This window comes from Channa argus, chromosome 4 (assembly GCF_033026475.1).
Source record: "Channa argus isolate prfri chromosome 4, Channa argus male v1.0, whole genome shotgun sequence".
NCBI lineage: Eukaryota > Metazoa > Chordata > Actinopteri > Anabantiformes > Channidae > Channa > Channa argus.
Window position 1 is genome coordinate 25,492,023 of NC_090200.1, and position 17,236 is coordinate 25,509,258.

General features: G+C 38.5%; 1 protein-coding gene and 1 pseudogene across 2 annotated transcripts; both read left to right on the top strand.

Annotated features, from left to right (window-relative positions):
• The first annotated feature begins 383 nt into the window (after positions 1 to 383).
• LOC137125959 (DEP domain-containing protein 7-like) lies at positions 384 to 6,196 on the top strand (annotated as a pseudogene).
• A 427-nt stretch (positions 6,197 to 6,623) lies between these two features.
• On the top strand, positions 6,624 to 16,122 carry tcp11l1 (t-complex 11, testis-specific-like 1). Of its 2 annotated transcripts, none has more exons than XM_067502255.1 (10): positions 6,624 to 6,923; positions 7,284 to 7,412; positions 8,431 to 8,563; positions 8,660 to 8,780; positions 9,005 to 9,225; positions 9,456 to 9,592; positions 10,406 to 10,584; positions 10,714 to 10,895; positions 13,291 to 13,463; positions 13,584 to 16,122. In XM_067502255.1, the coding sequence occupies exons 2-10, from the start codon at positions 7,292 to 7,294 to the stop codon at positions 13,805 to 13,807; spliced, it is 1,491 nt and encodes a 496-aa protein (XP_067358356.1). In that variant the 5' UTR covers positions 6,624 to 6,923; positions 7,284 to 7,291; the 3' UTR covers positions 13,808 to 16,122. The 2 variants fall into 2 exon arrangements, with proteins under 2 accessions (XP_067358356.1, XP_067358357.1); XM_067502256.1 differs by lacking the exon at positions 6,624 to 6,923 and adding an exon at positions 7,041 to 7,059.
• Positions 16,123 to 17,236: the final 1,114 nt, after the last annotated feature.

A 17,236-nucleotide genomic window follows, 5' to 3' on the forward strand; every position in this document is an offset into this window, starting at 1 on the left:
AATTCAAATATAATTGATCATCTTTCATTATACATCTTTGATTTATATGTCATCCTCATACCTGAACTCCAACTTTGCCCCAGAAAAACTACATATCCTTGGGAACTTGAAGGCAGCATTAGAATGGCTCTGCATTCAGAATTATGTCCATTTTCTATTTGTGAATATTTTTAGCGTGTGCCTTTTTCCCCATACATCTATGATTTCAGCATGTATGTTATTATTGAGTCTTCACCAATACTGTGGGACAGAGAAGTATATACAAAACGATCGGGCACACAATCAGACACCTGCAGAGACACCTGAGAAGTGAGCTTAGCGATTGGTGCCATCTAGCGGTTAAATTTAAGATCACACCGGTTCTAAAGGCGCTGTTTGCTTGGACGTGGTTTCTCCTGCTTGTCAACCTTTTATTTTTTATTTTTTTAGCAACCAACAAAAACTGCTTCCCTGGCTATTTTTCCTTATTGCAAGCCCAGCATGTCTACGATCAAGGAAAGAGCTGCGGCGCTGAAGCTTGCAGAGAAATTGTGTGTGCGTCCACAAGGTGAGTTAATCAACGATGTTTCTGCGCAAGGTGCTGGTGATTCCAGTAACACAAGGAGGCCTTCATGTAGCTGAACATCTGATGCATGCTAAAGAGCAATAGCAAACGAATATACTCCTTAAAATTGTGGCATAGAAATGAAAAATTGTTATTCCTCACTTACTATTTTTAGTAAATGATCTCAATTCACTGCTTTTGCTGTCGCCGAAAAACTTTTGTGTATCATTTACCCACCTTATTTTCTTTTTCATTGCATCCCTAATCCTCTCTCAGTTTTCATATTATTTACTTGATATCTGTAATCATTGAATATATTGAATATATTATATGGAGTTTCATTAGACCATGGTTCTGTGTCACTTCCTCCTAGCCCATGGATTAAACAGTAGATCAGTGCAGTCTTCCTCGTTGTGGAGCGGCCTAATCTCCCACCTCAGATCCTCTGTGACTGTGAAGCGTAGGAGAGTCCACCTCAAAACCCACAGTGACTGTTTCCTGGGTTCCGAGGCCGTTGATGTGTTGACAGAACATATTGCCCATGCTAAAGGCTTGGAGGGTATGTTTGCAGGACAGTGTTTATTATGTACAATGGCATGTTTTAAATGTCTCAAATGTTACGTCAAATAATAATGTGGATTTTTCTTTGCAAATATCCTTAAACTATTTTTCCCTCATATTCAAACTTTAAAACTACAGGTGGAGTTGTGTCACGGGACAAAGTGGTGTGTGTGTGCCAGGCTTTGTTGGACTGCAATGTGTTTGAATCGGTGGGAACCAAAGTGTTTGGCAAAGAGAAGAAAATGCAAGATGTGTTTCAGGACAGCAAGAGTGCTCTTTACAGGTTATAAATACACAAAGACACGGGTTTCTTTTGCCTCACACTTTATTGTGACATTTGATGATATCCAGGTGGAAAAATAAATTGCCCTGATCCACGTGTTCACATAGTTGCCTTTTCATCTGACTTTACAATGTTCTGTGCAGGTTTTTAAATGTGCACATGCCTTCGGTTGATGAGCTAGAGAGGGTTGTGCTTGTGAATGGGATCCAAAACCTCTTCTGCAGCGCTCCTTCATGCAGGTATAAAGCACACCTGTCAATATACTGCACTCCAGTGCACTGTTGCTGTGTATTCTGAAGAATTGGGAGGGATGAACTCTCAAATTACAGCCAAACCTTGACCTTTAATAATGGCATTTTAAAAAGTGTACTCACAATTGAAGGTATGCATAAGTGGTGTAATGCTAGATTTAAGGTTAGTGATACAAATATTTTTCTAAGAATATCTCTGCCTGGAGTTGACATTTAATGTTAGTCTGAAAATATTATGCATCACCCATTCTAGCTAGGGATTGCATTTAAAAAAAAAATCTGTTTAGGGTGTATAACCATAACCATTGTAAATTCCAATTCTCACTAGCATGAGTTTGCAACTCTCATGTTTTTTGTTTTTTTTTTTAGTCAGGAGGAGCAGACTCATCCCACAGGGTCAAAAGTTCAGATGTCCACCCCTGTCAAACTCCCTCAGACATCCACTATACCAAACCAGCTGGATCCTCATGTGGTGACCAGCCTTTCAGTGGAGCCTGCGGAGGACAGCTTGAGTGCGAGTCCCAGCAGCTTGCAAACTGACACAGCTTTACCTCAATCCCGTAAGTCAGTCATGTCATAATGTACTTTTCTTTACCATGTGTCACTTTGTCACTTTTTTTTACCTTAAAGCACTGATATTTTTATATCTGAAACCTTATGTTACTGCCCTGCATTATAAAATTATGCAACTGTACAGTTAGTGTTTTTTCTTTTGCTCTGCTCCACAGTGGTAAAGGAGATGTGGCAGGAGCAGACTTTGCTCAGGCTGTTAAACCTGGTGGAGCTCCCCCTCCTGGAGGGGATACTTCAGTGCAGTCAGACACAATCCTCTCTCTCTCCACTAGACCTGTGGGCTCACAGTAACCCACACGTGCCCTACAGCAGCAACCACCTGGATAGACAAATCCTTAGGGCCTTCAGGGACACTCAGTATGTTTGGCTTTGAAAATAATTTGCTCTTTTGGCTGTTGAACTAATCTCACTTAATTCTACAATTGGAACATGAAACTCCAAATCAGTTCAGACTGCTCAACTGAACCCTCTCTCTCTCTGCTCTGAAAAGGCTATTGTTTGCTCTTTATGCTCTGCTTTGCTCTGCACAACCCTTTAGATATTTGTACTGATAAGCGTAATCTAATAAACATTTCTTTGATTGTTTTGTATTCTTCCTCATATTGCATTTTAGGGAGGATGAATGGCTTCGTGCAGCTCTGGACTGTTTGGACTTCCTCCCTGATCAGCCAGTGGTGCAGCTTAGCCGGGAACTACCTCACTGTTTCCCTCAGGGTGATAAGAGCTGCGTCCCAGCTAGTAGCAGTACACAGGATGTGGGCAAGTGTTTATATGGATCTCTGTGTCATCCATGATTTCTATTTATTAATTATTTAATTTTTTTTTTTTCATATTATGTATATCTTTTTGATTGATTTTAAACTACGGTGCAGAATGTAAATGTCTACTGTATTTCTGATTTTTCTATCCACTGCAGCCTTTAACACCAATGTGCAGACTATTCCCTCCGAAAATTGTTTGGCCCAGTGTAAGCTACTTTTGTACGGGACTCTGGTCAAACACTACAGTAACACAGACAGACCACCATTGCTGCCCGAGCACATGAATGACATCTACACAGCTATCATCGATCTGTTGGGTATGAACTAGTACTCTGGCTCCTACAATTTGATTTGTCATAGGAACAGTTTATTTTTGTCACATCCTTGATCGACATTGTCTGGTTTTAAGTGAACCAGGGGTTGTAAACAACTTGTTTCTCTCTCAATACATCGACATTTACATTCATTTTTTACTTGTATTTTTTCCCTGGACTTTTCTTTTTTTAACTTCTCAGTGAATGCTAAGTTGAACACAGCTCTGGAGGCTCTGCAGCTGTGTCTGAAGCTGCTGCCACACAGCAGCAGAGAAGAGCTGTGCAGACTGCTTACATTCATGTGTTTGGCAGCTGATCCACAATCGCTACAACTAAGCAAGGAGGTGAGAAACACTTTGCTTGTGACTAAATCCTTCCAAAAAAGTGAGTAAAATGTCCAAGGAGAGAATTTGCTGACACCGAAAGTCCGCCAGCGATCTCACTGAAGATGTGTTTCTGAATCTGCAGATGGAGAACAGACTGGCAGTGACGAAGTCTTTTTGCAGAGCAGTTGTCCACAGCAAGGCTCTTTCAAAAGACAAAGAGGACCTTATGGTGGTCTTCATGATCAGCAACGTAGAAGAAATCTTCAAGGTAGAGAAATTCTCCCAGAATATATTGTTCCTCTATTTTCCATGGCCTTATACCTTTTTATAATAATCGATAGGGTTCATGCAGCAACATGGTGTTAGATTTCCTTACAGTTGGGGTCTCACAAGAGACAGATTTTGAAACAGCAGATGGCACAATTTCCTAAAGTGTAGAACTTTTGGGACCATCTCTGAAATCAGTTCATCCTACATTTCCTATCATGTAACAAATTCCTTTTTTTTTTTCTTCTTTAAATTAAACCCTCCTTACCTGTAAACACCCTCATTGTATGCACCACTTCCCGAAATGTGTACAACTGCGTAAAAGTTAAATTTTATACCCCCCCCCCCCCCCCCCCCCCCAAGGATATGCTGATGATGTCATTACGACATGAACAGATTTGCAAAGCTCCTTTAGAGGAACGTGAGATACTACACATAGTTGCAAAATATAGTTCAGAAGTTGCTGTCACAAACCTTACGTGTGCATGAAGAGAATAATTGGCAAACCATTTTCTGTCTTTAAATCATTTGCAACCAAGTATTTGTTCCCTTTGATCCAGATACCAGGGGCTTTGCACAAAGAAGTCAGTGACAAGCTGGCCAGCATTGTACGTGGAAAGCAGCCGCATGTGACTGGTAAGTGACTGTCAGGAGTAGGAATTCATCAGCAGTGTTCAATACAAAAACTGGTTAAAAAACATTATGCTCCCCCTAATTACAAGAGCATTAAACCATACATTGGGGAAAGTCCTCTAGAAATCTCACTAGGTATAGACATTGCTGTGTGCTGTAGCTGCAGATTTCACTCCAGCAGAGAGATGGTTTTCAGTTAAAAACTAAAGTACTTCACACTCTTTCACAATAAGCTCTAATTTACATCATTGCGACACCTTTTATTATCTGGAACAGCTCAGAAATAAACAAATTTCACATCTGCACTGTTGGATCTGCTTAAAGGGTCCAAGTGGGAATACAAGGGATTTCACAGATAATTGTGGCTTTGTGTGTCATTATATTTATATCTGTGTTTTATCAAAATTCTATCTAATAACCCACCATTTCACTAGTATTGTTGACATTGTAGTTAGTACAAATTTGAAAAATTTATTGCAAAACTAATGCTTATGTCATGATGTATTACGCAGTACTACATTGTATCCAAATGTTTGGAATTTCCAAAAGTGAAGAGCACAAATTTCAATAAGATGCAATATTTTTTCACACAAAACCTTTATTTAAAAGGTAAGCAGTCAAATGTTAAGCTGAGTTCCCACTTCACAAACTTTTTTTAATTTATTTTTTGTCCTTTAGGTTCTGCGTTCTGTCAGCAGGTTCCCAGCAAGACTTACACTGATTTGACAAAGAAGACCACCAACCAGGAGCTGTGGGCTCTGCTCAGCAACATCCATGTAGATACAACGATCTCAGAAAAGGAGAGAAAGCGCTTGTTCAGACTGTTTTACCAGGCCCATCCAGAGATATTTAACCAGTACTTTGGTGACTCTACAGTTAGTATGTTGTAGATCTGATAAGCCAGTGATTTGGGGACATTGCCTGACATTTTCTACTGTCAGCCTCACAAACAGCTACACAGTTATTTTAGACTTTTGCATTTTAATAAATACTGGAGATATGGGAGTGACGCATACAGCGGATGATTTCACATGTAACTGCTGTATTATTGAACAAAATCAATAATACATGTACTTTATATTCTTTAATATAAATCTTGTATTCCTTTGATTAATTGTACATGAATGGCTTTTTATGATGAGATAAGAGGTTTACCTAATGTAAAAAAACAAAGAATAGAGGAGAGGCAGCCCATCATTTGTAAAATTTAAAAACAAATTCATTGTATAATGTTAGAAAAAGGTGGCTTTCATGAAGGTTGTGCTAATTATTGAATCAATTTGTGGATAATACTGATAATACCTACTGATAATACTGTGTATTTCTTTCCTGATTCTTTGTATTTGTGTATGTAAATTTTTTTTGTGTGTGTGACTATTAAAGTGTTGCAAAATTTGAAAAATATAGACTGATGGACTGCAGCACTGACTATAGCATCAGAGAAGTGTCGTCTTGAAAGACATGTTGTGCAAAGTCCCTATATTAAATTATCTTGGACATGTTTACTTTATTTTTTTTTACATCTTGGGGATGATATTTGGCCACTCATCTCAATCACAGCCAGGTTTAAAGTTTGTAAATTTGACATAACTTCAGAAACAATTGCAGTAGAAAAATCTTTTGCAACTTGTAGGGGCCACGGAGCACAGGGTTTGGCCTGATCCTTAGAGATCCAAATGTGAAAACTAAGAAAACATTTTCTAGCCTATGACAGAAACAAACAGTTTTTAGACAAAATACTTTGAAAATGAAATGCATTTAATTTCCATATGATTTTTAGTCAAAATAATGTAGACCTATGTTGCCTTATGATGGCTTCATTGTTTAAAAAAAACAAAAAAAGGGCAATTAAATGCTGAGAATTGCCCTGATAATGTGAATTTCTAGATGGAGTGGGAGTTAACAGATCCACACTGGCAGCCATGATCTAGAGTCTAGATACTATTACATAATGGCAGAAGTACTTCGACTAGAAGGAAGGAAGTGACCTATTCTGAGAATTCCCCGCAGAAATAACTGCGTATAAGGTTACATCTGTGAAAGTCCTCTACCATAGAAAAACACGCGCATGAAGAAGGGTGGGCTTGGCTCATACGTCACGTTAGCTCCACCCAAAACAGGAAGAGCCCCTTGGTTAGCTGCAAGGGCGGTCAGCGGAGGGCTGCGACCTAAAGAAGCTCGAGATTAAAAGGATCAAATGACACATTTTTTCTGTTGAAGACGGTGTCTGGCAGCGGCGAAGTTGCTAAAAGAAACTAACAGTGAAAAATCCGCTATGAGCATGCTATAAAGGAATAGCTGTGTCATAAGGTTGTGTTGTTATTGTTGTTGCTGACAGAGTCGCCGTCAAGTTAGATAGGTTCGGCTCTTCAGCTAACACATCTCTTTTTCTCGGGGCTGCCGGTACAAGGTTAGTAACATTACCGCAGATAAGAGAGGAGAAAAGCCACATTATTGTTATTCTTTATTGTGTTTACCTCTGTCGTCATCAGTCTTTAGCATCGCACTGGCACACTGACTCCTCTCCCCCTCCTCTACTAGTTGAGGTGATGTCATCATTTGTAGATCACAACAACAAAATTGCATCTCATCTTTTCCTACTGTAATATAATATCGAATTAAAATTTGTCATTTATTTAGAAAATAATCTTCAGTGATAGAGCAGTACTATCACAGAGCATAGCATTCTGGCAATTAGATATAAGAAAAGCGTTCAGCAGTTGAAGTCACACCTGACTGCTGCTTTAACCAGGCAATTGTTGCTCTGCAGACTCTAGAATGCCAAAGGAGGCTGACCACATTGGGGATGAAGAAGACAGGCAGTCAAAGGAAGAAGGGGTGCAGGATGCTTCTGAGGAGACAGTGACGAAGAGTCCACACAGAGGCGAAGCTCCACAAGGTGAGGAACAGTCTAATAAACAATATAGCAAGTGAAAAAGATGCACAGACTTACAATTTAAACCTAATAAGTTTTCTATAGAGGTGGGAATAGAAATACATTTCATATTAGTCAGCATAATCTTTTATGCTTAAGGCTGACCTTTAACCCTGAACTTTATTGGGGGGGGGGGTTGAACACCTATGGAGCTATTGATTGTTTGAGTGTCAGCTAGGAGATAAGTACAAGGTAGTCCCCCCCACATATGTAGCCATTGCTCTGCAAAGAAAAAGCATCAAGATGGCCAGGAACATTAACTGTGTCCCAGGCTGTCTAAACTACTGCTGCTCACTGATGAGCCGTACTTGAGTCTGAAAATTGCATTGCAAAGCTGCCAAGTCTTTGGTTTCATTTGGAATCCAAGCTGCTCATTATTACTTATTGTAACCAGCCTTCTCTTCAGCAGTTCTCCATTTACACAAACATGGCAGACGGAAATACAAACAAGCTTAATAATTGTTCCAATGGGTGAAAAAAAAAGCCTCACAAGAAAGTTCTTGTAAGTAGTTAAGCAAGTAAACTCTTCTTGTGTGAGGATTTAGAATGCCTTATTCTAATGTGCAGAGCAGTATTTGAGATTGGTTTGATGGTTATAGCTGGACACACATGGACACTTAACATGTCGGGCAGCTAAAGCAAATACAGTGAATAGTACACAGTGTTAATAAAGTCTAGAAATCAAGCTGGTTGAGTAAAGCACATCAATATTTAAGTATAGTCCCTGTCAAAAACAGAAAAGGGGTGAAACTAATTCCCAGTGTTGTCAAAAGACGGTGCACTAATGTTTAAAAATGTGTTTAAATCCAGTTAGTTGGCAGTGCAACAACCTACAGTAGATTTCTTTTCAACTAAAAGAGGCTAATAGTGTCTTGCTTTGTGAGTTAATTATAGCTTGATATGCACAATTTGTTTTAAACAAAAATTGCTATTTTCATTTCATTTTTCCTCCATCTTTTTCCATTTTCCCACCTTCTCACAGTCAGTTCACCTAGATTTGTTTTTGTGGAAGAGCTGATGGAGACAGCTAAAGGAGTCACCAACATGGCTCTGGCTCATGAAATAATGGTGAACCAGGCTTTTCAAGTTAAACCTCAAGAGCTTCCTGAAGGAAGGTGAGAATTGCCTTTGGTACTGTAGCTGTTTCTTGAATCCCTGTCTTTGAGCGAGCTCTTTGTTCCTGTAAAAGTAACCCTTTTGCCCCCATACAGTTTGGAGCGCAGAGTGAAGGAGATCATGCACAAAGCATTCTGGGATTGTTTGGAAGCACAACTGAAGGAGGAGCCGCCATCCTATGGACATGCCATCAAACTACTTGCTGAGATCAAAGAGGTAAAAAGGGAGTTTTATTTTATTTATTATAAAATGGTTTGATGGCTCCAGCTTTCTTCATATCTCAGGACTTTTTTAGCTGCTACCTTCACAATTCAGATGTGATTCTATAAATGTCTGCATTTTTAGAAGGGAGCAGGGTGTTATTATGCTTGGACATTCAATGCAATATTCATGCCTCCCTAACTTTAGTCTAGAATCATTCTCACTCTCTGCTTGGGCAGACACTGCTGTCTTTCTTGCTCCCTGGCCACGGTCGCCTGCACTCCAACATCGAAGAGGTTCTGGACCTGCCTCTAATTCAGCAGCAGGCTGAGAAAGGAGCTCTTGACATCAGTGGACTTTCCCAGTTCATAGTTGGGATGATGGGCTCACTGTGCGCCCCCTGCAGAGACAAGGACATCAATAAGTTAAAGGAGATCACTGAGATTGTTCCTCTGCTGAAGTAAGAGCTAAGCTTTTGCTTTGCATGTGTTTAGTTTATTTTTAGCGTGTGTCACACTATTTCAGTCCATTACAAATCAGAAATAAGAGATGAGGCTTAATGAAAGGTCAATTAAAAGTTGAGCTTGAGCTCAGTTAGACTATTTTTAACAGTTATACATTTTCAAACTGTCATGTATATTTTCTCAGTTTCGTTCTATCTTCATGTTGCCGCGTTCTCCTCTTTATAAGGGCGATATTCTCTGTTCTGGATGTGATGAAGGTGGACATGGCTAACTTTGCCGTGAGCAGCATCAGGCCTCATCTTATGCAGCAGTCCGTTGAGTATGAGAGGAACAAGTTCCAGGAGTTTCTGGAGAAACAACCTAGTAAGAATCAACGATTCCTTTACTGTATTATTTACAGTATGCTGCGAGCATTACATAGTGGTGGATATAGACATGGACATCCAAGACCTTCTACAGCTGCTGGATCAAAACACAAACTAGAAACAAAAATCAGAAAAAAGATCCACCATTTTTGTGTTTTTTTTTTTTTGTTTGTTTGTTTTTTCCCCCCTTTTTTTTTTTTTTTTTTGACCATGCCGGCTGAAAACCTCTGTTATCTCACAGATGTTGCTGTACTTTGTTAAATGGTGTGCAGATCTTTTGTCGGATGTTTTCATCTAAAGCAAAACAAGGGCCTCTACAGTGGTCTGTATTTGTAAAATTGCATATCTGACTTGGTCCTCTGGCCCCTTATAACCCCCCCTATTAAAACTGCTTATATCAATATTTTAATATTTTGAAAATTAAGATTAAGATGTATGAAAGTGGTCAGTTGTAGTAACACACACAGAGAGTTATCACCCAACTATGCAGGTCATTTGTTTTAATTCTTAGTGCAGTTTAGCCTAAACCAGTTTGGTTTTCTAGACACCAATGGCTGTCTTATCATTCTCAATTCTAGATACAGTTTGATACTTTTTATTAAGGAAAAAAACTGTAGAGTGCCAGATATATGAATCATTATTCAATGGAAATAACAAAAAGTACTGTAGGAGGAGAGATAACACAGGGCTTGCAAGTACATTTGTTAGGTAGTCTTGAACACATTACTTCAAATGAATGCTGATGTTGCTCCTTCTTGCTTGATGTAAAAACTGTTCTCTGTCAAGGTTAAAACGATCCTTTGTTCTTTAGATGCCTTAGACTACACTAAGAAGTGGCTTGAGGACACCGTGAAATACATAAGAGAGGCTAGGAACGATGGTTCTAGTGCTGCTTCATCTGACCCTTTCTCACTCCTCCCCCATAATGTACATAATCATGCCTATCTACGCCTGCTGAAGTGGGACCATGCCTCAGACCCTTTTCCAGAGGTACACATTTATGGTCCATTAGCCTGAAATTGGTTTTCACTATTAGTCTTTTTTAGCGTGTTAGTGTTTTGCTTTTTGTGTTTGCATCTGTGATCATGAACTGTATTCTTTTTCATCATGTTTCTCTAGACAGTGTTGATGGATCAGGTTCGATTCCAGGAGATGCAACAGGAGGTTTCTCGGTTAGTTCTTCTGTCCTCTGTGCTACTCATTGTCTACACCACAACAGGGGAGGCCATCTCTGGGCTTCCTGGGCTGATGGAGACGCTTAAAAACACTGTTAACATCATCCTTGCAGACATGCATACACCGTAAGTACCAATACTTGTAATACTAGCAATCACACATATGTACTTTCCACTTACGCTGAAAAACTTTGCTGAATGGTAAGCAGTGTTCGGTCTTTTCTTTAACTGGTACATCTTTGGTTTGTAGAAAATGGCTAATAAAAATATCTTATCTGAGAGTGACATCAATTTGAAAGAACACAAAGAACACAAGGTCTGGCAAAATTCCACAAAAGGAAACTGACATTTTTTTCCGAAATACCTTTAAACTGACAAAAGTAATTAAAGGAAAACATTTTAAATATTTAATAATTATCGATCAAATTAGTTTATATATTGCTTGGTAGTTCGTGAATTTTACTCCATAGATTAATAAAGGCATAAGATTACGCTTTAGTTTCTTTAATTTATTTGATTATGAGGTAACTTTCCATCCATCCATCCATTATGTTTTACCTATCCCAGCTGTCATCCGGTGGGAGGTGGGGTACATCCTGGACTGGTCGCCAGTCTATCGCAGGGCCACAGAGAGACATAAACAGGCAAACAAGCAGTCACATTCACATTCACACCTACGGGCAATTTTAGATTCACCAATTAACCTGATATTCATGTTTTCGGACTATGGGAGGAAACCAGAGTAGCCGGAGGAAACCCCTTCAAGCACAGGAAGAACATGCAAACTCCACACTGAAAGGCCAAGGCTGGCCGGGGAGTGAACCCTCAACCCTGCAAAGTAACTACTTCATAAGTATAGTTCAATAAAAGTACAAAGTTTTGCACTGAAATGTAGTTAAGTTTAAGCATGGAGTAGCAAAATTTGAAAACACGTAAAGTAGTGATCAATCAAAATAGTACTAAGTAGAGTACTTACACAGCATCCAGTATTCACATCACTTATGTTTTTTCACATTTTATATTACAGCCTTATTCTAAAATGGATCAAATTCATAATTTTCATCACAATTCTAAAAACAATACATAATGACAATGTGAAAGGGTTTGTTCTTTATATATATATATATATATATATATATATATATATATATATATAATCTAATATATTAAAACGACAAAAAATCAAAAAAAAATTACATTTACATAAGTATTCACCGCCTTGTTGAAGCACCTATAGCACCAATTACAGCCTCAAATCTTTTTGAGTATGATCCTACAAGCTTGGCACACTTGTTTTTGGGCAGTTTCTCCCATTCTTCTTAGCAGTACCTGTCAAGCTCCATCAGGTTGGATGCGGAGCGTTGGTGCACAGTTATTTTAAGATCTCTATAAAGATGTTCAGTCTGCTTCAAGTCTGGGCTCTGGCTGGGCCATCAAGAACATTCACAGAGTTGTCCTGTAACCACTCCTTTGTTTTCTTGGCTGCATTCATCTTTTTCCCAGTTCCTGCTGCTAAAAAACATCCCCACAGCATGTTGCCACCACCATGTAGGGATAGTATTGGTCCGGTAGTGAGGGGTGCCTGGTTTCCTCCAGACATAACACTTGGCATTCAGGCCAAATACTTCAATTTTGTTTCTCATGGTCTGAGAGTCCTTCAGGCGGGCTGTGATGTGCTTTTTACAGTGGTTTCTGTCTAGCCACTCTACCATACAGGCCTGATTGGTGGAGTGCTGCACAGATGGTTGTTTTTCTGGAAGGTTCTTCTATCTCCACAGAAAAATGCTGGAGCTCTTTCAAAGTGACCATCGGGTTCTTGGTCACCTCCCTGACTAAGGCCCTTGTTTCTCAATCGCCCATTTTGGTCAGGCAGCATGCTTTAGAAGAATTCCGGTTGTTTCAAACCGGTGCTCATTGGGACCTTCAATGCTGCAGACATTTTTCTATACCCGTCCCCAGATCTGTGCCTCGATACAATTCTGTCTCAGAGGTCTACAGACAATTCCTTGGACTTCATGGCTTGGTTTATGCACTGTTAACTGGGGGACTCCAGTTAAGTTGTAGAACCATCTCAAGGATGATCAGTCGAAACAAGATCCACAATACTGAGTGTCATGGCAAAGGCAGTGAATACTTATGTACATGTGATTTATTTGTTATTTTTAATAATTTGCAAAGATTTTAAACAAACTTCTTTCACGTTGTCATTATGGGGTATTATTTTTAGGATTTTGAGGAAAATTATGAATTTGATCCATTTTGGAATAAAACTGTAACATAAAAAATCCTGTGAATACTTTCTGAATGCACTTTAAATGTTACTTTCCACCACTGTCTGAAAACATAACAGGGATAAATAGGAGCGTTTAAACTGTATTAGAAATACATTAGGTCAGCAAATACTATTGCTGTGTCTGCTCTATGTGTGATGCCATGCAATGCACTTTTCTAAAGTAAACACACGTTTTATAACTTGAATTTGGGTTTTCACTCTTACAATGTTTTTGTTACCTGCCCTGAGGTCTTTTAGTGCGCAGGAGGCCTTGGCAACCGTCGGTGAGAAGTTGTGTGTTGAGCTGAGTCAGTGTCTGAGCCAGCATGGCTACTCTCCATTCTCTGCTGACCGAAAGAACACGCTAAAAGGACAAATCTCAGCCACCATCCAGACAGACAACACAGTCCGAAAGCTGATGGGTAAGAACACTGACACTTGTGATGATTTAAGGTTACAATCACAGCCAACCACATGGTTTAGACTTTGCTTTAAGTACATATCTATTTGGCAATGACAGTGAATTCTTCTTCTTCTGACAGATTCTAGGGTTCAGGCCTACCTCCTGGCTTCTCTGGAGACCAGTCAACATAAGACCCCACCTCCTCAGCCAGGAGGTCTGGCACCAGTCAGCAGAGAGCTAACAGAGCTTGCTGTTCGCTTCAGTCGCCTTGTCAACTTTAACAAGCTGGTCTTCTCCCCTTTCTACCAAAGGATTCTCCAGAAATTAGTGACATCAGGGGAAAGTCCTGACACAGACATGTAACAGTAAAGTGTGGAGTTAGGGTGATGTGGAGAGCAGTTGGTGGTTTTGGAGTTTCCCCTCACTAGTAACTGTTAACATTTAGACAAAATAGACCAGGAAGCTGATCTGTAATCAGCAGGTAAAGCAAGCTCTCCTGGGTGTGCACCTCAAACTGACATAATCAGAAAACCCTGGCTACCCTCTCAGTTGCATTAATTCACAGTGTTGCTTATTGATACATTTCAGGCTTCATAACTGTAACTGCAGAAACTTGTGGGTGTCATTTGAAATTATTTGATACTCAATACAATACCTGTGCTTTAGGACAAATACAGTGCATCCAGAAAGTATACATGGGGCTTAACTTTTTTCACATTTTGTTATGTTAAATTTTTTCAAAAGGGTTCACATTAATTATTTTCCTCAAAAATACCACCTAATAACATTGTGAAAGAAGTTTGTTTGAAATATTTGCAAATTAATTAAAAATAAGAAATTTAAAATAATAACATGAATACTTTTTGAAAGCACTGTACTTACACAAGACTAAGTATTAAGGATACCATACTTTGCAGAGAATAAACATATTTCTTTTCACAAAAAGGCTATGGCTTTGTACAGTATGAAATAAATAAAATGAATCATTAATTAAAGATGAAGTCAACAAGATAAGAATTACAGTAAGGCCTTTATTTATTAAGTTTCTTAGAGTAGGAAATCAGTCCTCAGTAAAAACTAGTGCTCATAATTAAATATATTTGTTCTTGCCTTTAAGCATTTTATAAATGTTCTTAACCAAAGAAATGGCCCCATTTCTGCAAATACTTTAAAGGGCTACAGAGGAGTCCCAGCCTGTCAGGAGTTGCAAGGAGAGAGTGTTTAGGCAGAGACATTGGCACATTCCATGGAAGATAAGAAAACATGCTAAAAGATAGTTTGACATTTTTTCGGGGAAAAAAGCAGATTAGATTAATATTCCTCTCATGTTGATTTGGTAAAATAGGGCTACACCAAGCTTTACCTTACATTATTTTCAGTCAGTTGTGTGACGCTGTTATCCAAAAACTCGGGGTTTAAGATCTCGCACAGACACATTTTAACGTGTGGACTGAAGGAGCAAATGATAGAACCACTAACCCTTCAATTAACTAGATGACCCCCTCTACCTCCCAAGCTACAGGCACACCCTAGCAGCAGCCTTTAAAAATCTCTCACAGGATGAATGTCAACTCCTGTCAAATCCTGACCGGTTAAGGCACGTCTTTAGTTCTTCAACTGTATATTTGCAGAGATGGAAGTCATTTATTAAGAACACTGAAATACTTTTACAGTGAACAAAGTAAGGACTGGGTTACCATCACTCCCAGAATGTTTGACCAGCACTGATTCCCTACAATAACCATTTAATAAATAAAAATCTAAACAAGTATTAAGTAACTGCTTTCATTACCTGAAATGTTTTCAGACTTAGTGCCACTGACTAGGATTAATCAGTACTCAATCACATAGAGAGAAAATAGAACAGGACATCCAATGACTGCATGCTTTTCTTTTCACTGAGACAGTGGATACAAAAACTCTTCACACCCTTCATACCTTGTTCTTAGACTTGAAATCCGAAAATTCTTACTTATTTAATTTACTTAGCATGAATCTAATAGTAAGATTAACAGAAAAATATTTTGGTATTAAAAAACAAAAACCTAAGATATCTTGGATTTGTTTACATGCGTCAGTTGATTTTTATAAGAAACATTTTAATAACATCACCAAGTCTTGGTACCAATCAAGGTGAATTACAAGCGAATTTCTATTTTGTGTCCAACATTATTCGGTTCATGTTAAAGCAGCAATATTCCAATATTATATAAATGCGATCCTTTAAGGTGTGTAGACTTTTCATATCCACTGTATGTATTGTATATAAGTACAGTAAGATACTGTGCTGTGTACTAGAGAAGAGAAACCTGAGCAGGGCAACATAGAGTTTACTGAAGGGAAGCCAGACTGGTGTTGTGGACCAACTCCAACAGTTGCTTTTTAAGTGTTTGCTTAGTTCTTAAAATTAAGTTCATTAATTTATAACATTTCTAATGGTTTATGAGATGTTTAGAATGTTTGATTTAGACATACACTTGCTTTTGGATCTAAAATGTCCACTACTCACTCTTTTACTACACATCAATTACAGTTGTAACAACTTTCTTTACTCCAGGCAGAATGACCTCACCTGATGCCTAAATGAATAACACATGCTCATTAGTCTGGTCACATCAACTACACCTGTCTTTGAATGTTGTTCTGACATGCCAATAAAGCATTTTTTGTCCCTCACAGCAGACTTGTTTGGTTTTATCCTGAGAGATGTAGAGCAGGTGAAAAAACCTGATGTAGTTCTTTATCAAAAGTGATATATGGTGATTTATAAAAATCAATCAATCATGATTGATGATTTTATGATTACTTATAAGATTACCGCCTCTTTATTTGGTAGTAATGTAGTGGTGACGTTACCATTTGTGTACCATTGCATTCCATTCTGAGCTTGTTACAGAAACAGCCAGAAAGACCTTTCATTTTTGTAAAGTTAACTGCATTGAATACACAGCTGAGAAGACAGGTGGAGCCACAACGCCAGTTGACAAACTGATCTAATGGGGGTTTACTAATAGAAAAATAAACTTTACTAATAAATAACTACCAGAATCCTGAATCTGGCATTTTTCAAATCAAAACAATAACCGGCAACAAAAAGGGCTGAACACGTGAAATGAAGTTTTGGAGCCCTGTATAACGTTTTTGCCTGAATGTAATATCGTATTTGTTATTTATTTTTCTGATTTTGAACTGCAAAGGCAATCATATAACTACGACAGCGCAACAGCATGATTGGACAAGAAGAAAAGAGGAAATGCATTTTATTTAGGTCTGCTAACATGTAGAGTCCTGTCATCAACAACAGTGACATTTGCGTAAGTAGATATTCAACAGCTAATTTGAATGAACATTTGTGAATCTTAATCAAATTAGAGTCAAACTGTTTAAGTTGAGACCTACATGCATTACTTGGGCTATGTCTGTTCTTCTATTAACATCACTTGTGTAAACTTTTCTAATTTGTTGTAAAAAAGTCTGTGTTGAGTAATTAAAGGGCATCTAGTAAACAACCAAAATTTGGTAAGTTCTTGTTCAGTGGTGGGGCCCTGTGCTTTACTTGCATGTGATAACATGATTCAGATATGAGGTGCGGTACTGTTGAAAAACATTTTGTTTTTTAAATGAAACAATTTTTTTGGAAAGATGCATAAATACAGCACAATATACAGTAAACCAAAACAAATCTCTCAGAACTTGCTCTGTAAGGCCCCACAGATGATAATTTGTATATAAGTTTATTTTGCATGACTAAGTGTTGCTGTAAGTAATGAGCAAGTGTTAGTCAAGAGGCTA